The sequence below is a fragment of the Heptranchias perlo genome, chromosome 9 (assembly GCF_035084215.1).
Source record: "Heptranchias perlo isolate sHepPer1 chromosome 9, sHepPer1.hap1, whole genome shotgun sequence".
Classification (NCBI taxonomy): Eukaryota; Metazoa; Chordata; class Chondrichthyes; order Hexanchiformes; family Hexanchidae; genus Heptranchias; species Heptranchias perlo.
In genome coordinates this window covers 42210465-42234460 of record NC_090333.1, presented here as the reverse complement: position 1 = coordinate 42234460, position 23996 = coordinate 42210465, and the positions used below count along the sequence as shown (strand labels likewise).

The 23996-nt window shown below is 40.6% G+C and overlaps 1 protein-coding gene across 10 annotated transcripts in view; it reads left to right on the top strand.

Moving 5' to 3' along the window:
• Positions 1 to 23996, top strand: part of nfia (nuclear factor I/A) — a 438666-nt gene that overhangs the window by 316692 nt on the left and 97978 nt on the right. For 6 of the 10 annotated variants that reach the window (XM_067990275.1, XM_067990281.1, XM_067990276.1 and 3 more), the window contains one exon: positions 23089 to 23163. The exons of the other annotated variants lie outside the window; for them this stretch is intronic. In XM_067990275.1, the coding sequence (XP_067846376.1) occupies positions 23089 to 23163 (75 nt within the window). The remainder of the gene's footprint in view (positions 1 to 23088; positions 23164 to 23996) is intronic. 10 annotated transcript variants of the gene reach the window in all.

Genomic DNA, 23996 nt, shown 5'->3' with positions numbered 1-23996 from the left:
GAGGAGGCCGAGATGGATCATCCATTCAACACTTCTGGCTGAAGGTGGTTGCAAATGCTTCAGCCTTGTCTTTTGCAATCATGTGCCATCATTGAGGATCGAGATGTTTACAGAGCCTCCTCCTCCTGTTAGTTGTTTAATTGTCCACCGCCATTCACAACTAGATGTGGCAGGACTGCAGAGCTTTGATCTGATCCGTTGGTTGTGGAATCGCTTAGCTCTGTCTATAGCATGTTGCTTTTGCTGGTTAGCATGCATGTCGTCCTGTGTTGTAGCTTCACCAGGTTGGCACCTCATTTTTAGGTACACCTGGTGCTGCTCCTGGCATTCTCTTCTACAAGACAACTTTCTTGAACCGTGTGTTTCCAGCCGAACGAGGAAGGAAGCAATGCTGGATCTAGTTCTGGGGAATGAAGTGGGCCAGGTGGAGCATGTTTCAGTGGGGGAGCATTTGAGGAACAGTGATCATAATATCATTAGGTTTAGAACAGTTATGGAAAAGGACAAGGAACAATCAAATGTGAAAATACTAAAATAGAGGAGAGCTAATTTCAGTGAGTTAAAAAGGGATCTTGCCCAGATGGATTGGAATCAAATATTGGCAAACAAAGCAGTAATTGAACCAAGGAAGACCTTCAAGGAGGAGTTGGTTCAGGTACAGAGTAGACACATTCCTACGAGGAGGAAAGGAAGGGCATCCAAAGTCAGAGCTCCCTGGATGACTAAAGATATAGAGATTAAAATGAAACCGAAAAAGGAGGTTTATGATGAATGTTAGGATCAAAATACAGAACCAGGCTGAATACAGAAAATACAGAGGAGATCTAAAAAAGGGAATAAGAGGGACAAAGAGAGAGTATGAGAATAGATCAGTGGCTAACATAAAGGGGATCCCAAAAGTCTTTTATAAACATACTAAAAGTAAAAGGGTAATCAAAGGAAGGGTGGGGCCAATTAAGGACAAAAAAGGAGATCTTCTTGTAGTGACAGAGGTCATGGCTGAGGTGCTAAATGAATACTTCGCATCTGTCTTCACTAGAGAAGAGGATGGTGCCATTTTAGCAGTAAAGGAAGAGGTAGTAGTGATATTGGAAAGGATAAAAATAGATAAAGAGGAGGTACTTAAAAGATTGTCACTACGCAAAGTAGAAAAGCCACCCAGTCCAGATGGGATGCATCCTAGGTTACTGAGGGAAGTAAGGGTGGAAATTGTGGAGGCTCTGGCCACAATCTTCCAAGGGGAAAGGGATAAACCCGGCAATTACAGGCCAGTCAGCCTAACATGGGGAAACTTTTAGAGTCCAATATTCCAGGACAAGATTAATTGGCTCTTGGAAAAGTATAGACTAATAAATGAAAGTCAGCACGGATTTGTTAAAGGAAAATCGTGTTTGACTAACTTGATTGAGTTTTTGATGAAGTAACGGAGATGACTGCCTCATCTTGACTTGGCTATTCTTGTGAGGCCATTGAACTTCTTCTAGCACTGAGTTGCCGTGTGGTCATTAGTGGGTGTGACACTGACTGCCAAGGCCATCTTTTTTCACTGTGCCAGACCATTCCTTTGGTTGGTCTCCATCCCTCAACCTCAAATAACTGGTCCCTCATTTCTCTTATTTGGACCAATAAAACCTTTGTAGAGGAGTCTTAAACCTGGGGGCTCTGTGCCCTGCTGCAGCACCTTCAGCTATGCTTCTTGCATGTATTCTTCAAAGCCTTGCTCCCTGATGTCACATTGATAGCCTGCCTCTTTCAGCTGCTGCAGCCAATTAAACATTGCAGCAGAGTCAATTTCCCACTCCCCAGAGACAAGCTCCCAATAAGACAGTAGTAATTGTGCTCGGAGCCAAATATTATAATGACCCTGTCCAAGGAACCCATGATGGGGGTTAAAGCAGGGTTTGCAACAGTGGGCAGAAGTCCCACCCCAACGCACTTTGGTGGCAACACTGCCACAGAGAAAAATCAAATGCAAGTTTGTTTATTCATCCTGCAGCTGAACCTCCAAAGCAGCATCATCATCAAAAGGGAGAGTTTTTCCCTCAATTCTCCTTCCAGACATTATTTTGACCTTTACAGTTCACCCATGTTTTTCCATATCAGAAATCCCCTCACCCTTCAGTGGCAAGTGTCGGTTGCCGCATCGTATTTTCCACCCCTGGCCAACTATGTTCGTCCCTGGGCTCCCTGCATTCACTGCACGCACAGGGAAGCTATTAAATTAGTAGGAAGGACTGAAGTGCAAGATCCAGTGAGGCCAGCCCTCTGCACTCCTGGCCCTATCTTGCCTGTGCTCCCAGCAGTCCTGGCAACAATTTTGTAAGATCATAAAGTCGAGCTCACCGTGTTAAAGTCAAGGAATCAAGTTCAAATTCCATACACGATACAGATGATATTTCAATATTCAAACAAAATCTATACTTCTGAGTATTTTTGCTTTTGCTCTGTAACATAATCAAGCTGTGTTGAGGGTTACTTGGAAATGCTTAAAACAACAAATAAAAAGAGTGGAACCACTAAGATTCTGGTTGCTCTTTCCTTTTCCCCTCAAAGAACAAGGTAGTCACAGGTTAAATGCCTGGTCTATGCTAAGATAGTTGACTTCAGCAAGGGTGACATTTGGAGCACTACAAATAGCCTCAGTGATCTTGGGTTATGAAGGAAAAAAGTCGCTGAGAGTTCCTGATCCTGATCACAATCCACTGTCTAAACTCAGCATGGCCATTTGGGTGGTACCCAGCATGAGTCATCACATTTAGGAGAGAAGAGAAAAGGGGGGGGAATGTGCAAAGCTTTGTATGTGGCAGAACAATATTACCTTAGTCAGCAAAGAGTTAACTAGCCATATGGAAAGACCATTTTGCAGCTGTAGCTCCTTGGAGAAAAATGATAAACTGTAACTAAAACAAGTTAAGCCTTTTCCATGGGTTAGCAAGCAGAGAATGTTTATATTTGAATATTTTATGGAAAGAATTTAGCATCATTAAATAGCACAACAGTCAGACTGTTTAACTTGAATCCTCTGGTTTAGGGATAAAGCACATAGAGGGTGAATTTCCGTGGATGTTTTCCTGCATGTCCGCTGTAACTTCGGTGGAAGAGCTGCAGAAACCCTAGGGAAATGGCATCAACGGCTTTTTCCTAGCCTTTCCACAACTCTTCCGCTGAAGCTACGGTGGACATGTGGGAAAGTCACCCCCATGGTCCCAAAATATGTGTGTGCAGTTCCACTATTCGACATATTTTAATCATGAATGCTGTCATGGGAGATTGGAGGTTACACATACACCAAGTGTAGTTAATACTGCATCATTAAGTTGTCAAAGAGAGTGACATAGTCCAGAAACACTCATTTTAATCCCTCCAAAGATAAGAAAAATGCCATCTTGAAAGCCCCAGCTTCAAGCACAGCAAAATCTGAAAACTTATCTTGGAAGCTGACTCCTAAAGTCTTGCACTATGCCCCTCTGATTTCTTTTAAGTCTGTGGTGTCGTTTTTTTTCACTATGCCAGAGAGTAAATGGCCTGAAATGTTAACTTTTGGAGGTGATTGTTATCTGTCATTTGCTACAACTGCACTCTGCTGACTCCACATAGGCTGCAGTTTTGCTTTGCTCCTTATCCTTTTCAAACACCTACTTGTATTCCTAATGCACTGAGGCCCCAAGCAAGATAAACAAGAGCATTTGTTACAACAACTGGAAGCTGAGCAAAAAAGCTGTGTAGATTTGTATGAATATAGTTGTTGCACTGTATAGGGTCTCCACTGTATTGCTTCCAGACAAGGCAGGGAGGTTATTGGTGGGTTTGGCTGTGTGTTTTCACTATTCCATGGTATGCTTCATCCAGCATTCAGCAGAATAAATCAGACCTGGTCACTTCAGATCATCGAAAGATAGTAAGCAATTAATTCAAGCTATTAAAAATAAAACTAGTGCGACAGGTCTGTCACCTTTTGAAAGATACAGATAAGTTATCCTTCATCAGGGGCATGCCCAAAACATTAAACTATCTGGGGAGGTGAACTTGGTCTTTGGCAATAGTGCAAAGTGGGCAATAATGAATCGACAGCTCATTTTACACTCTGCCCAATTTTCTTTTCCTTTTGATATACTGGACAATAAATTTGAACAAAACTACTTAATTCAGTGTTTCTCTTTTTTTCAGTCTGAGGTTCACCAAAAAACACTCAACCTCCCACACCCTTCTAATTAAGGATATTATCGTGATAACTCTGCAAAAGAAGTATCTGCCATACTCCTCCTCCACTTCTGTTTTTAACTCTCTTCTGTTAATTCTATTTCTGTTTCTTTCCTTTTCCACTTCTATTTCTTGCACTCTCCTCCTATTCTATTTCATTTTCTCCCTTACTTGTGTTGCTGTCTCCTTTACTTCTTCTGCAAATATTTTCTGAAGAAGCCTGGGAATCGGATACAGAAGGAGCTGGGGAGCAAGATTTTAATGCAGCATGAAAGCAGGAATCTAAAAGGAAAATTAACAACCCGCTTACACTAAATGTTGGTTGGAATTTTTCTGAGTGTCTCCAGTAGAGGTTGCATCAGTGTTTTCCCCTGCTACTTCTTCAAAGTGTCTGCACTGTGGAATTGCGTTTTGTTAGACTGAGGACAAAAATGGCATGGGCCTATTTTGATGGACCAGTAGGGGTGACACTGAGTTTCCCCAGTGTCACATACCAAGAATCAGCACAAGTGCCCCATTAAGGGCATCACTAATATAATAAACAAACATATGGCCCAATCAAACTAAAAGATGTCAAAATAAGCAATAAAGTCCCAACATAAACAAAAGGAACCGTACCAACTAATTCATAATGTTGTTATCAGTATCTACAAGACACTGTATTCCCTGCTGTGCCCACCAGTCACAGAAGGCCTCAAGAGGAGACCGCATGCTCTCTCTAAGGCCTACCGGGCACGAACAACACCGCGGAAGAGAGTCAGGCAGCCAGGATAAACTCCCCCACAGGTCGCACCCATCCTGGACCTGTAAACTGCCTTCTTGGCCAGACCCACAAGAAAGTCCTCCAACTTACCCATTCCCCACTCCCGCAGGGAGCAGCAACAGACAGCTAGTAAAGGATTGCTTTTTAAATACCCAATGCCATAGTGGAAGTATCACACTCTGGCACCCGCAATCTTGCAAAAGTCTGCTATTTAGACAACCTGCTATATTCTGCCAGCTTGAAGAAAATGTTTGGAAGTGAGTGGGCGTATTTGGGCACGGGGGATGTAGGGAGAGTGTGAGTTAAAGCTTATAAATTCTGAAGCCTTCGTGATCCATATTCAGATCGCAGAAATAATAGATATTGTCATTTATGGGTCTAGCTCTCTGTTTGCTGGCAAAAGCAGACAAAACATGTCAAAGAGGATGTAGTCAGCCAGGTACAGAATACCTCCGTCGCCTACATATAACTGGGACCAGTTCAAACACTGACCCAAACATGACCCAAGACAGCTTGATTGTATTTCACTGTGTAGAAATGTTGCAAATGGCTCTGCAGTAAAGGATTTCGGCAGCTGATGCTGTCGGATTAGGTTTTTTTCTACATCTCATAACCCCAACTTCGATCATATTGACTGCCTCGGCTTAATCATACCAGTTCCCAATCTTGGTCACATTACAGCTGAATTGCAGTTTTCATCAAATCCTGTGGATTCCCAACCCTGGAGAAAGCCTAATACAGCAAGTCATTATTAAGCAATCATTACCTTATTCCTCTTTATAAATGTTTAAGGAAGAAATTGTGAACATATTTATTTAAGTTATTCAATAATAATCAGCATTATTATATTGCAGAGTTTTATGTTTAAAATAGAGTATGAAATCTGACTTTGCAGTAAGCTGTAAAGCATTGCATGGGATAAACTGAGGCTGTCTGACATAGAAGCAGACTTTTTTGGAAAAGCAAGGGTATTAAACATTTTAAATATGTTTTAAGAAGCACAAGAAGAAATGTTCAAATTAAACTGTTGGAAAACATTGTATAAAGACATTTTACTATGCAAGTCGAGGTCGAATGCCCTGAGCAATATTTTTTTTTACAAAAATGGATATCATATTTTCATAGATTCCCCACCTGAAGACATGCATTATTTGTTGTTTCATATTTCAGTGCAACTATATCGCCTTCTGCTTGGATAGTAATTCCATTATCTATTTTTTCCTCTCTTTTGAAAAATGCATGCGAGTAGATTTCTGTAGACATCCAGAAAACCCTCTTGTTTATAAGACACTGTTATAGATCGGCAAACTGTTTTGTCACGTATCCTAGTACAACTACAAGGGCAATTTGAAGGGCATGTGTTGTCCTGTAGTTCTGGTTTATAAATCAGAAAGTCAGAAATATTGGGGAGGCGAATACTGGTATGAATTCACACTTAGGATTCTAAATCCAAAGTCCAAAGTGAAACCAGTGCACAAGTAAGGAGAGCGCCTCTGTGGCTGCCTATGAACTTGAGTCTCTTTTATACCATATAAGAATGTTCCAAGTTTCTGGAACACAGCAATTTGCAATTGACTCAGAATGAATATCTGCACAAAAGACTGCTTTTCAAGCGCAAAAAGGTCAGGATTCAAGGTAAACTTGAGAATGCAAATGAAATTGGTTGAAGTGTAGGAAGCAATCAGTACTTGTTGGAGGGGGTTATGTTGAGGTGGGAGAAGTGCTGAGTGGGTGCCCCAGGGATTGATATCGAAACCCCCTCCAGTTCCTAATTTCCATTAAAGACTTGGATTCAGAAACATGATGCAAACTGATCAAATTTGCAGATGATCCCAAATCAGGAGGAGCAGTTGAATCCGAGGCACCACCTCACGAATTACAAAATGACTTAAACAAAACATGTAAGTGGGTGGAACAATGGCAGTTGAAATTTAATATAGAAGTGAAAATTAAAAACAGGATTTTTTAATTCAGGAGATCAGCCCTTGGCTGTGCTAAATTTGGGGCCCTCTTAGGGAGTGATGATACAGTCCCATTTTCCTACTTTTTTCCCAAACTAATCCCGTTTTCCTGCAGATACAAAGAAAAAATGGACATCCGAAGTACTGTACAAATGGGAGGGGGAGTTTTCAACTTTGGAAAACTGGTGGTAATGGATCAGCCGCCTGTTATACACCTTGCTCAATTTTCCTTTCCATTATATAGCCAGAACACGAGTAGAAGTTGGAGTAAGTCATGCCCAAACTGTATCGTGTTCTGGCCAGGCCTCATCTTGAGTACTGTGTCCAGTTCTGGTCAATGAGTCACACAGGAGGCAGTCAAGGCCCAGAGGTGATCCAGAGAAGAGCCACAAGACTTATCCCCAGCATCGAAGGAATGAGTTAGGAGGAAAAACTGTGGAGAAGCTTGACCTTGAAAGGAGGTCTCTGAGAGGTGGATTATAGAGGTATACGAAATAGTAAACTGTATAGAAAAGATAAATCTGGGACACTACTTCAAAATAAACTGACAGTAGGATAAGAAGACACAAGTTCAAATTGGTAAAAGGCAAACATAGATCTGCTGTCAGGAGTAGTTTTTCTTCACACAAAGAGTGATCAGCACATCTGGGTAGGAAACTGGCAATGAAAGTTCTGGAATTGTTCAAGAAACAGTTGATCATTATGATTGGGGAATTAAAGATCTTCTTCATTTATGTCCATCCTGTAATCTTGTGACCTGATGTAGCTTCCTTTAGACTTCTGCTGCCATGTGATTCCCAGATTGTAGAGAAGTTGGTTGCAGTGAAACTGCTAGCCGGTATTTCTATACTGGCATGTAACCCATTATCCTTTGTGATTTGACATTTGCTTTTATTTGTAATACTATAGCCCCAACTTTAACCAAATCTGCTTGGCGGGAATGGAGCAAGGTCGGGTTGGATGCCCAATTTACACCACGCCGGGCAGGTTAGGTTAAAGTCGGGGATTATCTGTGGGAAAGATTTTGTCTGTGCTATATGAAACAAAATTAAAAATCCGTTCTTTATACATGGTTTTACAGTTATGTTACACATAGCCCAAAGTGGAAACCTTGCCCCATGAGGGCTGATAATACGATAACAGTTGCTCATTGAATTAAGGCATTGGACGTTCATCCCCCAGTAAACAGCCTGAGGCCCACAAAATGTGCACTAGGCTCATTAAGGCTTTGATCTAAAAAAGGCAGTTGAGCAGCAATTATGCCACACACTGGCTATTTGGAATGGGGAGGCCACTTCTAAATCTTTTCCAAAAAAAATTTGGGTACCTCTGCCTTTTGTTTTCAATGTAGGCAAGCATGTAGTCATCCACTTTGGACCTAAAAAGGATAGATCAAAGTACTTTCTAAATGGTGAAAAGCTCGAAACAGTGGAGGTCCAAAGAGACTTAGGGGTCCATGTACATAGATCATTAAAATGGCATGGATAGGTACAGAAAATAATCAGAAAAGCTAATGGAATGCTGGCCTTTATATCTAGAGGACTAGAATAACAAGGGGGTAGAAGTTATGCTACAGCTATACAGAGCCCTGGTCAGACCTCACCTGGAGTACTGTGTTCAGACCTCACCTGGAGTACTGTGTTCAGACCTCACCTGAAGTACTGGGCACCAGACCTTAAGAAAGATATACTGGCCTTGGAGGAAGTGCAGCGTAGATTTACTAGAATGATACCTGGACTCCAAGAGTTAAATTACAAGGAGAGATTACACAAATTAGGGTTGTATTCCCTGGAATTTAAAAGATTATGGGGTGATTTGATCGAAGTTTTCAAGATATTGAGGGGCACTGATAGGGTAGATAGAGAGAAACTATTTCCGCTGGTTGGGGAGTCTAGGACTAGGGGACATAGTCTAAAAATTAGAGCCAGAACTTTCAGGAGTGAAGTTAGGAAACATTTCTACACGCAAAGGGTGGTAGAAGTTTGGAACCCTGTTCTGCAAATGGCAATTGATGCTAGCTCAATTGTTAATTTTAAACCTGAGATTGATAGATTTTTGTTAACCAAAGGTATTAAGGGATATGGGGCTAAGGCAGGTATATGGAGTTAGGTCACAGATCAGCCATGATCTTATTGAATGGCGGAACAGGCTCGAGGGGCTAAATGGCCTACTCCTGTTCCAATTTTCCTTTTTCCCCCCCAGAACTAGTGCTCCTATGACTGTTAGACCCTGCGCCCTCCAACCTGCTCTTTATCTTCCCATGCCAGCAAAGTGGAACACACTCAAATTTGTTTCAGATCACTGAATTCAGTATAAATGCAACCATAGAAGGATCTGCCACTCGATCACCTACAAACTTGGGCACATCCCTTCTTAACAGAAGGATGATAATTCGAAAGATGACCCAGTGATCAGTTACAGAGCTGCAATGACAGGCCTGGCACCAGGTCACCAGCCCATGATGACAGTTTAGGAAGGGAGAAGGGTGAGTGAGCCAACCCACATTATGGATTGAAAATATAAATCAGGGAATGCCAGGCAATAGCGTACTCCAGAAAGCAAGCACCAACCATTACAAAATACCACAACTGCACAAATAAAGCAGGTGAAAAGCAGAGATGAAAAGAAAAAATTAAGTGCTAGAAATCTGCAAAAAATTAGAAAAGCACAGCAGGTTGACCAGCATCTGAAAGCAAAAGGTAGGTTAAAATGTTGTGTGAAGGACCATACTCAAATAATTAAACTAGCTTTCTCTCTTAAATGCTGATTGACTTGTAGTGCATTTCTGGCATTTTCTATTTTTATTGGAAGAGTACCTGTGTTTACAGTAACTTCCAGGCGATAAGAGCCACCATGAAGGGCAGACAGAAAATAGATCAATGTATATATACTGCTCTATATTATCAAAGAGATTGGTGCATTCTAATTTAAAGGATCCATTTGAATTCTGCTTTGGATGTTTTCCGAATTATTCCAAATTGGCTGAACTCTGACCTTTTAAAGTTTAGACTTTAGGTCTGCTCACTTATCCTTCTTCCTCCCTAAACAGGCGTCATGTACTTTTCTCACCCAGACGATGGGCTGGTGACCTAGTGCTAGGCCTGTCATTGCAGCTCTGTAACTGATCACTGGGTCATCTTTCAAATTGTTATCCTTCCCATTGAGAAAATCAGAGTCTGGCATTCATTTAGCACCACCAGTGTCAAAATTGAGAATCGCGCTGTCTCTGTGTGCTTTGTGTAACAAAATTGCAAACCTATTCTTCATAAACAGATTTACAGTTTTGTTACATATAGCGTAGAGCAAAATCTCTCCCCATTGTTGGTCCACGAATGATGGCAGACCCCATGGTCACCATCCGTCCGGTCAGGTACCCCTGCATTGATCTACCACATTTTATGGCTTGCAGGGTTTTTCTTTGGCATGACAATACACTGTTTCTAAACACCCCCTTAAATGTTTTCCATATAAGAAAGGTTCCAGGGTGTACCTCATACATTAAATCAGCTGCTCTTACTTGCTCACTTTATAAATATTTACTGTAATATTGTTGAAACAGTGCCAGAAACTAGGGAATCTGATACCTTACACTAGGGGCCTTTCAAAGGCATCACTTTGTAACTGGTACCACAGGATATTATATCATAACTGTGCCAGTCTATGCAACTCCAGCACAACATGCCATCAATTATTAAAAGAGGTCTATTAGCATGGTTTCTTCTGGTATTGGTATCAGTAGCAATAGAAAGATTGATGCATACTAGATTTAACCCTCCCTCTGCTAAAGAAAGTAGGATTCCATAATGCTTAGCACAACAAATCCTGTGATTAATGTTGTAAGGGTTAAATTATTTCTGTATATCTGAACAATAGTTGGTTCATGTTTCTGTACAGTTCAGTTAGAAGAAACACTGATACCAAAGGTCAAAATGTGAGTGTTGTTGGCAAAGCTGCACCCACTTGATATTTTTGAAAGGAATTGATTGAAATGAATATGCAAATTTACTGAATAATCCAAAATGAATCATTGCTGCCTTTCTTTGACCTTTGTGGCGGGGAACTGAGTTGCCGTGACTCCCTCAGAATGAAATTCAGTAACCGTTGGGCAACCATTGAGCTGTGAAGCATGAACAAATGATGTCATTCGGCCATCAAATGCTTGATCTCCCCCCCCCCCCCCCACCCCACCACCAACCGAGCTTGGAGTTAACAATTTGGAGACTAGCCCCCAAATCTTTGACAGTTATTTGCAACTTTCATCATGATCTTTTATCTTCACAGTTCTGGATGCTTGAGTACTGGGAATTGTGAGGAATGCACTGATTAATTAAGTGCTTCAATAATAACTCAATAGGAATATATGGATGGTTGGTCATGGCTGACTAAAACATCAGTGGCTGTAATAACAAGTAGAACAAGAAAAACATGTCAACGGAGCACCGATATAAGCCTAGAAATTACTGCTGCAGATATCAATGGACAAACACTTAATGCTTTTGTATGACATTCCTCTATCTCTTATTTAATCAGGTTAATGCCTCCACTAAAATAGCAGATAAAGAAATATGAATGCCTTAAGTGTTCATCCGCTGACATTGGCAACAGTAATTTCTAGCTATGATGTTGAAGAATGGCTGAAGAGCCTTCAACACAAACTGCTCCTGTAAACATTTCATCCAGTTATTGGTATCACCTTGTCTTGCAAAAAAAATTTAATCTGCGGTCAATCCAAAGCAGAATAGTGTAAATCATCTTTAGACCTGGTCCTCTGGAATTCCAAGGCTAGTCATGGTCCTTGTGGTCACCCAGACTACTGAACAGATTGACTGAATGTGGGAGCATGACAAGAATAGTGTAGAAGGGTGGCCACAACCACTCCAGCAGTCATTTCAAGGATGAAATTTGTGGAACTTGTGTGGGGTAGAGTACATGCACTGTATCATCTTGAGTTGATTTTATGCATTTTTCTGAAAGTGATTATCTTGGCCTGACTCCATAACTCTTGCCATTACTTCTCCTTTAATAGACAGCGTAGTTCTCATTTTCAGGCTTCCCTGAGGCTATCTGTCCTGTTTTGGTCAGAGAGGTGAGCATGGTGCACAGGGTAAGGATGTATCTGCAAAAGAATCTTGGGGATTGGAATAAGCCAACTGGGGATTTGCTTGCGCTGAAGACTGCAAAGTATTACAGGATCCTGCAATTGGTGCCTCATCTGGAGATAATAGTATTGGTCATGTTGGGAGAGGTGCAATTTGTCGGCTAACTGGTGGAAGGGCACAATCTGGTGATCCCTTTCACATGTCAGGCTCTGAATTTATCTGAGGTTCCTCCTGGGAATTCCCTGTTGCACAGATTGAGGACACAGCGGATAGACCTGGTGGAATCTTTAGGGTGGCATAGACTTCAGTAGGAGGAACCTCAGGTGGATTATTAGATCAGCTCCCCATAAAGGCCAGATTATGCCCTTCTACCAGTTAGCAAACTTCAGCATGAGGAAACCCCCTAGTTGGTTTCTGGTACCCTGTTGGTCTCTTCTGAGGGTGAATGGATGGTAAACTGTGCGGAAGGGTTGGTAAGAAAGTCCTGCTCTCCCCTTCCCAACCATGGATTTTGTTATGAAACAAGGAACCAGGCCACAATTACTTGGTTCTGTGTTTACCAGTTGTGTTACTTTTGAAAGGCTGAGTTCCCCCTCTTTTGGAAACAGAAGACTTCTTGCCCACCCAGTGGAGATTGGACATGTGGCTATCTAGGTGACAAAATTGTTGGGCTGGTACTTTAACCAGCAGCATTTGAAATAGGTAGAGGAGATAGTCATCTTTATTGTATTCATCCTATCCAGGAGTGACATGGGCAGTTTATTCCATCTAATTGGGTGAGCATATAGAGTGGTTGAGAAGTGGGGCGGATGTTCCTTTTGTACAAGGTGGTGAATTTCAGTGCAACATGAACGCCAAAGTATCTAAAACCGGACCCTAATGGAGTAGGACTCCTGCATTTTTAAGGTGAGTTCCTGTATGAGGTACATGCTCGCTATTTTCCAGCATTAGTAAAGTGAGTTCCTGTATATTTTCGCTATTTTCCAGCAATTGCACAGTGAGCTCCTGTATATTTTCGCTATTTTCCCGCATTTGTAAGGTGAGTGGTACATGCTCACTATTTTCCAGCAATTCAATTTGTAAGCGGAGAGCTGGCCAAATTCTCTGATGATTTGAAAGACGCTGAGGAATGAGGTAGCTGGGTTAGTCACATATAGCAGCACTTCATTGGTGATATTTTGTGTTGAATCCTTCCTGCCTGTACTGGTTGGTTGCCTGAGTTTCTTCTGACATGTTGCCAGGGATTGTATGGCCAGAGTGAAGAGGAAGGGAGATAAAGGGCATTCCTGTCAATGGAGTGGGAATGCAGGCAAACTGAGATCATTGGTGCCTTCTGTGGATGTGGTGTGTGAATACAGGGTTATAATCCACTTACTGAATGTGTCACACAAGACAATGCTCCTGAGTATCACGAGAACAATTTCTAGTCCATCCAGTCAAATGGCTTTTCTGCATCTAGAGAGATTACCAGGACAGAATGTTACCAGGGCTCCAAGGGTTAGATTATGAAGAGAGATTACATAAACTAGGCTTGTAGTCCCTGGAATATAGAAAGTTAAGGGGTGATTTGATTGAGGGTTTTAGGATTTTGAAAGGGTAAATAGAGAGAAACTTTTTCCGCTGGTGGAGGACTTTAGGACAAGGGGACATAATCTTAAAATCGGAGCCAGGCCATTCAGCAGAGAAGTTAGGAAACACGTCTTCACGCAAAGGGCGGTAGAAGTGTGGAACTTTCTCCCACAAAAAGCAGTAGATGTTAGCTCAATTAATAATTTTAAATCTGAGATCGATAGATTTTTGCAAGCCAAGAGTATTAAGGGATATGGAGCCAAGGAGGGTGGATGGAGTTAGGATACAGATCAGCCATGATCTCCTTGAATGGTGGAACAAGCTTGAGGGGCTGAATGGCCTACTCCTATTCCCATGTTTCTACATTCCTATGACTAAAGCCTGCCTCGACTACCTCTGGGACGACTATATCTAGTCCAGAGGCCAGGCTATTGGCTAATATTTCTATAATCAGAATTAAGGAGATATATAAGTTTGTAAGATGTGCACTGGATGGGATCCTTGCATTTTTATGCATTACCGTGATTGCGGCAGCTTAGCTGTTTCAGCAGGAGAGAAGTGAGTAGAGCTTTGTACAACTCGGCAGGGTAGATGATCTTTCCAATTCTAAATAACTAGCTGTTAATAATTTATTTTTCATTATTTTAATATAATTGTGAGGTAAACTAAACATAATGACCTTATGTTAGAAATGAATTATAAAAATGTAGGTCACTTTCTCATATTTTACTGGTATAATTGCCATGCAAATATAACAAAATTGGTTACTTCAAACGGGCACCCAAATCTCTCACACGCATTTGGAAGAGTTGCCAAACTATTGTTTCCTTCTTTCCTCCTCGCCTTCTGAATATTCTAATCCCATCCATTGCCGCCTGTCCACAGGTACTTGGGCGGCTGAACTGTGACTGCCGCAAGCACGCACATCTGTTCAGGTTTCCTAATAGTATTCTGAGCGTACATCGGACTCTACGACCAGTTGTATTATGTGATATGCTCTGGAGGCTTAGCTAATCTTGTCAATATATTGGGGAGCAGCGAGTACATGGAACAATATATTTTAGTTAAAAAAAAAGCTGCCAATCATGGGCCAAAAAAACAGAACACTAAAAATACAGCAGTTCTGCTGACAATTCAGCTGAGGTGAATGACAGGTTGAGGGCAAGTTGATTTGTCTGTTGAGGTAGAAGACTTAGTAGGAAAAAAATCTTGTGCTATACAGTAATAAGGTCTGGAGAGAAAATGCTGACTCGGCTTCAATTTGATTTCAGCCGACAGAACCATTGCTGGAGTTCATCATTCAGGTTTGCAGCTCAGCTCATTCAGGAAAGCTGGAGTATTAATGATATTACTTTTTGTTCTAGGTATTAGACAGCTCTCGACTTAAATGAAAATTGCTCCTTTATAAATGTAAGCAACAGACCTGATGAATGTGTACAAATCTGCTAAAACTTAATTTAAGATTCTAACAAAAAAAATCAGTTTCCTCTACATACGCACCAAATATTATTGTAAATAAAATGATTCTTGGGGACAGTACCACTGTCAAATAATGTTCTACAATATCAAAAATGCATTTATTTAACGATTTGACATTCAGAGATGACTTTATTTTGTTTATGAAACTACCTTGATAAATGTTCCTGTCACCTGCCCCTTTCATCAGAAGTGCTGGCTGTGACTACATAGGTATTTCATTTTAAATCATTCAAAATTCATTCTCTCCCTAGTTAACTCCTTTAATCTTTTGTCGTAGAACACTTGGGACTTGCCATCCACTGGCATTTTCAACTGAATAGCTTCACAGGGTTCATTTTTGATTGGCTGGTTATTAGCGTGTAACTGAAGAGGCCAAGTTAACCTTGCTTCTTATAAGTAAGATATTCCTTTCAGGGGAAAAAATAAACTTTTAATTCAAACAGATTGTTTTGTTCATTTATCTGAACAGAAATCACAACTCACACTAGCTTGGTAGTCCCTGACTACCACAATATTGGGTGGGTTACTAAATTGTAAATACTGGAAGTCCATTTGTCTTTCTGTCATAAAGATCACTGGTGTGATGCTAATTAGAATATAGGAACAAGAGTAGGCCATTTCCCCATTGAGCGTTAATCATGAGAGTAATGACTTTTTAATCTCAATTCCTGTCCTTTCTCGATATCCCTTAATACCCTTTCTTCCCAACTAACTATTTACTTTACTTTTAAACACCTCAAGTGTTTCTGCACCCATGGCCTTCATGGAGTGGTGCATTCCAAATTCTCACAATCCTTTGTGTTAAGATTTTTTTTTATGAATTCACTCTCAACTGACTTAGTTTGAACTTCAAATTTTATGTCCCCTTGTTCTAGATTCCACCACTGCCAATTGCCTTCATTATTTCAAACACCCAAATCAGTTCACCCCCTTTAATCTCCTTATCTCCAGGGAATGTAACAAAGGTTTACCCAGTCTCCCATCATATCTCAGTTCCTCTATCTCTGGGATCATTCTGGTGAATCATTGCTGGACTTTCTTCAAGGCCCATGTATCCTGCCTAAGTTGGAGGCCCCAAACTGAACACCATGTTCCAAATGAGATCTGACATTGCTTCCTTGGTTTTCTAAGCCTCAGGTGTTAGCTGTGGCTCAGTTGGTAGCAGTCTCACTTCTGAGTCAGAAGGTCGTGGGTTCAGGTCCCACTCCAGAGAATTAAGCACAAAATCCAGGCTGACACTTCAGTGCAGTACTGAGCAAATGCTGCACTGTCAGAGGTGCTGTCTTTCAGATGAGACGTTAAACCGAGGCCCTGTCTGCCCTCTCGGGTGGACGTAAAAGATCCCATGGCACTTTTTCAAAGAAGAGCAGAGTAGTTCTCCCCATTGTCCTGGCCAATATTTATCCCTCAACCAACATCACGAAAACAGATTATCTGGTCATTATCACATTGCTGTTTGTGGGACCTTGCTGTGGGCAAATTGGCTGCCACATTTCCTACACTATAACAGTGATTACACTTCAAAAGTACTTCAAGTACTACGCAAAGTGCTTTGGGACATCCTGAGGTTATGAAAGGCGCTATATAAATGCAAGTTCTTTCTTTGTGATGAAACCCAGCTTCTCATTAGCCTTTTGAGAGAGAGAAAGGGGGGCTATGGGGGAAGGGCAGGAAAGTCCAACAAGGTGCAAATATATATATTTTCTTTTATAAGGCCTCCCTTTCAGTACCCATTCCAAATGGCCGTGTGTTACTGGAGCGCTGCTCAGACATTCCAGTTGTATTATGGGGACACGCCGTAATTTTATTTTTTTGTGTCCTTAATGGGCCTTCTGCAGTTTTTGCACAGGCTCCCAACATTCCAGTTGCTGGCCAGCTGCATTGAGATGCACTAAATGCACCAGGTGCAGAACAAGCCTCTGACTCTCATAATATGAGGAATGGGCACTCTATGAGCTTCAGAAAATCATTGTACTGTCAGCCCTGATATCTATGTGTTTAGTTACCTAGAAGGATTACTGTTGGTTTTAGAAGCTTTCTGAATGGTAAAGTGAGTTCAATTGTCCTTGTTGGACTGAATATTTGTGACAGCCCAATAAATTGCATTTAGCTGCTGAAAAAGTTCTTCCTCTGCCTAGGTGATGATTAAATCATTAGGAACATAAAAATTGTAGAAGATCCCTCTTAGTATTGACTTACCTTTATTAAAATATTTAGTTTATGAAAATAGATCGTAAAATATTGGGGTATAAATTCAGTGGTGCCATTGCATTACTTAAAGTATGATGGGACAGAACTTCTCTGAGATGCTTTCTTCTGGCAGTGATCCCATTCAAAATCCAATTTTCAAGCATTTAAATAATAGTGGCATATGCCTGCACCCCCATAGTGCAACAGGGGCATCCACTCCCTTGACACATCAGAATCTTGGAAAAAAATCATGCAATCAGAATTAAGCGGACAAATAAAAAATATTGCAGTGATAAGGCCAAAAGATTATGTCTTAATCCCGCACTGGACAAAAATTTTTTAAATGCAATTCCTTTTTGCATGGCTGCAGTTTTGTCCTCAGTTGAATAGGACTCTAGCCATATGAATTCTCTGCTGTCAAGAAGTGGTTTCGATATTGTTTTGGTCTTGAAAATGAATGCTAACTGCAAAGATAAAATTGAAAGCATTATAGGTTGTGAAGTCCTAAGTTTGCCTATACAGTATAAGAGAAAAGTGATTTGACCCATACTCACGGCAGTGGAGATTGAAGTATCTTATGAGTGAATGGTTGGGGAAGACAGAGTCAGCATTGGCCACGTTTGCTTATTTGGTGGCCAATTTCAACTCTGGAAATCAGGATTACCAGGTGTAATCCAGCATAGTCAATTGTGGAGTAACTAAGTTAACAGGTATGTTCAGACTTTAACATGCTCCTGTCATTTTCTACTTTTTTTTTGTTTTTGACTATAGGCTGAATTTTATACAAATACAGGTATTGTAGATGTTGAATGTTCCTTTGGGAAAAATAGCATCTGGCCACACTTATTCACTGAGTTGGATGTCTGTTGTGTTCTCCATTTGTGGTATTCTTCATTCCAATTGTAAAAATCCCTGAGTACCACCAGCAACAAGTAGAACTCTTACTGCTGGGATCAAAAGATGCAGTGGCAGAGAGCAAATTATCAGAAAACTGCCAGTTTGGAGGCACAGCAACTATAGCTTTAAAACTTTCATTATCTTTCTGATTTACTTCACTAGAATAAATGTGTAGGAATAGAGTAGGGACTTTCCACTGCTTCATCACAGAAGACCCTTAACAAAGTGCAAAGACAGTCCTCCATCACTGACTGCTGCACTGATGAGTGTGTTTTGTCCACTATGGATGTCAAACAATTTGGATTTGGTAAATTACTTTCGGGGCTGTTAAGTATCTTTTTTTTACAATTGCTTGAAAATTATTGAGGCGTTCCTTTTTTTGAAAATAATGCTGGAAAATGGCTCTACTTGCCCCAGTGCCCACATCAAACACTGTCTTGCTAGGTATAGAATGGTTTCAGTGTAGCTCTGTCGACACTGCCGTAACTGTAGCTTTATTCCAACCTCACACGAGCAACCTACTGCACCATGGTACAAGTTATTCCCCACACAAATCTTGTCATTATAATCTGTTTCAGCAGGAGTGCCTAATGAGTGGAGAGCTTTGGGTGGTTTATGTCCTATGAATTTATATCCTCTAGAATTTGGACAGACTGCCCACTTAGAATCTTTACTGACAACAAAAGGAGAAACTTCCATCATATCTGCCTGGGTTGTATTCAAACCTATGTTCTCAAAGTAAATCGGTTCCAGTTTTTAAAAAATTGAACGGTCTTCATAAAGTATCAGTATGGCGAGTTATTTGTCATTGTTATTTTTTAAATAAAAAACACTTTTGCTGGTTACACAGAAAGCAGAAAATCTGACTACCATCAGTTCCTCTAAAAGGAGCCTGTCAATATTATTTTGCTCAATTTTATTTTTTCCAATTTTAGCAGTGTAGTCATCATTGTATTCCAAGGCTTCGGTTTCATGCCATCCAACCAGCAGAGTGTCTGCAATTTTTCAGTTTTGTTAGTCAGCATTCTAGCCACTAACAGCATTTTCTAACTTGGTTTGCAATATCGTAGTGTGGTAATCGGTCTCTGTATGTGATTGTTGAACAATCTGAAAAACACAGACTTCACAGATGTAAATTGAGTTTGTTGTATCACATCCTCACAAAACATATGTATTTTGTCAACTACTCAGGTTTCCTTGTAGAGGACAGTTTGAGCCAGGACCCTTCCATTCTCTGAATATAAATCAATTCCCAGAAGTAAAAATCAGAAAATATCACTCCTAATAATTCCACAATTGACTTGCTTTTGAAATCCTCATTTAAAGGTTTTTAACCTTTTTCCTAATTATTACAATAATTTATTGCATACCTACAATGGGGGGGACATTTCCAGCTGCTTGCATCACTACCAATGTAATATTGTACCTCACTTCCTCCTCCCTACATCCTCAGTATGATTAATCTAATTTCATCACACTGTTTCTTATTCTAACTCCTTCTTTCCCAGGACCTCAAAACTGTGGACCTCCTCACTATCTAAGATCCATCTGCAGACTTTTAAAACCTAAGCTTGATGTCATGTAACCACTACGTCTTGATTTACCATGTGGCGATTTTGCAACCTTAATAACATCCTGCACTATGAAGCTTAACTCTTTAGCTAGGTGTCCAACAAAAGGGGCACTCTTCAACACCGATTGAAGTGCTTTTTGTTTGCTTCGTTTGTTGTAGCAGTGCCAGACAGCTGGCACTTCTTCTATCCAGGAGAGAAGGGCAGATTAGTCACCTTTACATTCCTTTACCCAACTTCCAACTCAACAACTGAAACAAATGGCTCATTGCAAAGAACACCAGCTAGTGTTAACATTGCACAAAGCCAAATGAAATAAAATTTGCAGCGAACAGGTAGACAGAAACCCAGAACCATTATTTCTCCTTTTCTGACTGAAGTGTCCTCAACAAAGATACAATGTTAATGTGTTATGTGTTTGGGTACTTTTGCTTCCTGCCCACAATTTATTTTGCACGAGCTTCATTGCTTCTGCACATCTATTATATCAAGAATGTTGCCTTTCATCAGGGGGGAGAAAACGGGAGGACGGGGGCCGCGAGAGGGGAGGGTATTGGTGCTCAGCCTAAATACAGTCCATTCGTATTGCTGATTAGTTCTGCCCTCATGGTAATTTGTAAATAAAGTCAAGCTTGTAAGATATTGATGTAATTTCCAAAATAAAAATGAGCACTAGCTGACCCGATAGTGCAGTGAGTTAATCCATTGAGCAGTGAGCCATGCAGACCACGATGGTTCATTATCTAGGCTATTTTGAGTTAGCTGATATCAGTGAGGCAGCGGTGAGGAAGCAGTCCATTGGCCTCAATGCCCTTTGTTAGGGGGGAGGGAAATTGACGAGCTTCCTGCTCATCATTGTGACTCCTACTGAAACTGTGTATGTATGATACTGGGTAAGGAACAGATTGGACTTAGCTGTGGTGCCCCTGTGATTGAATAGGCTGATAATGCTCGCTGTCAAGGCTCGCACATGAATAATGGCCATTTAAACAAAGCCATGCGATGCCTTGAGACCATACTCCAGCAATCTATCACCACCTTTGAGAGAAGAGGGAAAGAAATTGGTGAGGAAAAGAAACAAAGGCTGATCTCAAAGAGATAGGGGCGCACTGCAGTTGCCTTCAGTTGGACCAGGCACAAGAGAAGGAAAAATGAATTATGGGAGTTGATCTTTTGTGTTTCGGCCAGGCAGCTGGTCAACTGCCCGTTTTACACCTCACCCAATTTTCCTTCCCATTGAAGTCAACGATAAGGAAAATCGGGTGGGGTGTAAATCGGGTGGCTAATCCGCTGCTGCCTGTTCCTGCCTGGCTAGAGCAGTTGAAATTGGCCCCATGGTTTTTGCTGCTGCTTCCAATCCAGTGACTTCTGCTGAAAAGTGCATATGTGTACACAATGGGTGAAGACAACATTGAGCTTAGCTGTGATGCTCCCTTATTTGAATAGCTTGGAAACACTCTGGAGGTGATTTTAAACCCCAAGAATGGGTGGGTTGGGGGAGGGTGGGAGTTGAAAATAGTTGTTTTTTTTGAGTTGCAACTGCAAAATTTTCGGACTTTGCATTCCCAGTGGGAAGCCTGTACTTTTATGCGCCGACATTAAACTGGAAGTAAAGCTGGGTTGTGGTCGCAACCCAAAAAAAACAACTATTTTCAACTCCCACCGGCCCCCAACCCACCCATTCTTGGTGTTTAAAATCACCCCCTCAGTGTCTAGGCTCACATGTGGATAGCTTGTGGAGCTATATCCCAACGTAATCCACTGCCTTAGGAGGAAAAGGAAGAACATTGGGAAAAAAATGAATTTCTCCAACTTATTCCCAATGGGAAAAATTCCATCCAAAATGTCTAATAAGCTGAATGCTTTAATAATGAACGCTGCACTCATAGAAGCAAGCTGTGCGCTGTTGCAGCTTTACAGATACCATTTGCTTTAGATGCCATTGGGTGATGACTACAGAGATGATAAAATATAAGATTTCCTTGTCATTAATCTACATAATTAGAAATTTCCAGATTAAGCAACTTGATATGTTTAGGTGGGTACAGGCTGGCTGCAAATCTCTTAAATGTAGCAAAATTCTATTCGGCTAATCATAGAATATTTTTGAATTACCAAGATCTCAATGTAAGAAGAATTTTTATTTGCTTTTTTTTCACTGTAAAGACCGATTCAGTTTTGACAAATATATGTGGCTAGTAATATGCGGGATAACTACTAGAATTAGAGATAAAGATCACACAATCTGAAAAGGCTACTAATCCTAAACCCCAGAGGAAGAGGTGTGTCTCCTTTTATCCTTCCCTTTCCCATTTGTACTCATCCTTGATTGGTTGGAAAATGACTTTCACTGAATTTACCAGCAGATTTTTATACTTATTGTCATTATCTATTGAATTTAATAATAAGCTCCAAATTAGGCATTAATTTTAACGATATTCCTCGTAAATGGATTCCAATCTATGTTGTGTGCTATTTGTATGTTTACTTATTGTCAGAAACATTCCCTTAAATCCTGGTGTACCTCATGTAAATAATATTGTACAAATCTTTCACTGGCATTTTGCACACATAGCTCATATATTCACAACAATTCTAATGGGAAAGTTAAAATAATCTAGTTGAAAAATATTTGAAAAATAAACATGTATATCTTAGTTATTTCAACAACTTCAGACACTGTTCAAAAACCAAGTATTAATACTTTAAGTCATTCACATAAGTAAGGGTTTAAGGGAATTCTACAAGTTCCAATAATAAAGGGTTAAAGTGTAAATGAGTCCAATTAAGTGACATATAACTATTTGTAAAGGATTGTATTTGTTGCAGCATTTAAAAATTCTCAAAAATGATTCCATTTTATGTGTGTGTAGGTGAATATTTGCCAAAGATGTATATTTTGTTGTTAGACTGGTGTGGTATTAACTGCATCAAGAAGTGTTGTGACACCGTTCTGACTGATAGAGATCCCCAGCCCTTTGCTACCTTCAGAGGCGTTGGTCTGTGCCTGAAACATCCAAAGTATTTTTAATGCATGGGATTTCAGGTTATGCGAAGTGCAACTGCAAAAAAAAATCCTACTTTAATCCTTTTCACTGCTGTGTGAATATCGGGACAAATTTGACTCTAAAGCAGCCGGACACTTAACACTTCTGAAAAGGCAGTCAGCAGTGGATGTGTTGCATGACTTTTTGTTTTAATTGGATGAAAGAAAGTTGGTATGCATATAAAATGCCAAAGAAGTGTCAAACTCCTCTTATTGATGTTATTGAAAGTACATTTATCACCATATAAATTATTTAAGCAATAAATATATATAAAAATTTGCTCCGTTCCTCTCTGCCGCTTGTTTCTTTCAGATGCGGAAACATATTTCTTTAGTGACCTCACAAACTCAAAGGTCACACAGCTGAAGTCTACAGATGTACATTCAAGTAATTATTTTTTTTACCAATATTGAACTGTTTATCAATTACACTGAACAAAGAGAGATTTGAAAATGAAATGCAACTTCTCTGTGTTAATACTTTGAGAGGATGAAAGTTGGACAATCGCTGAAAACAACAAAGATGAGTTTACTGAAGCTTTATTGTGTACCTTTTGTTCTTTAGATGTTTTTACGCCATGAAAGTAGCCCAGCGAACTAATTGAATAACATCCAGTGAATACAATAATATGCAGGGCTACTGGGGAGCAACTAGTGCTGTGTCATAGCATCAGTGTGTGTCTGACTGGGGACTATTTGGGGTCTTGTGTTTGGCCAATGCAATAGCATGTGTTTGAATCGAGATTACATGGAGCCTAGCAACATGTCACATCAACAGTGTGGTGTCTCACGTGGGGCTACTTGGAGCCTAGTGACACATCATAGCAACGGATTGTGTCTGGCTCGGGGATACTTAGAGCATAACAACACTCTATAGAAATGGCTTTCGTCTGATTCAGGGACCCTGGGATCTTAGCAACACAGCAAACCAGCAGAGTATGTCTGTCTTGAGGATATTTGAAGCTTAACGATGTGCCATAACATTGCCGTGTATGTGATCACGTCACCTGGCACTATTGGGTGTGGGTAACATGCCACTTCCACAAAACCAACTGCCCACATAAAAATTCCTTTTAAAAGAAAACATTTGCACAAATCATCCAGGGTGCTAGTATTTCCTGATACTTTCATGGGCTAATTAGAGTACTGAACATTCATCCACAGGGTACAGAAACCGTTTCACTCCTGACCTGACCTACATTACCCAACTGTAGCCTTGCC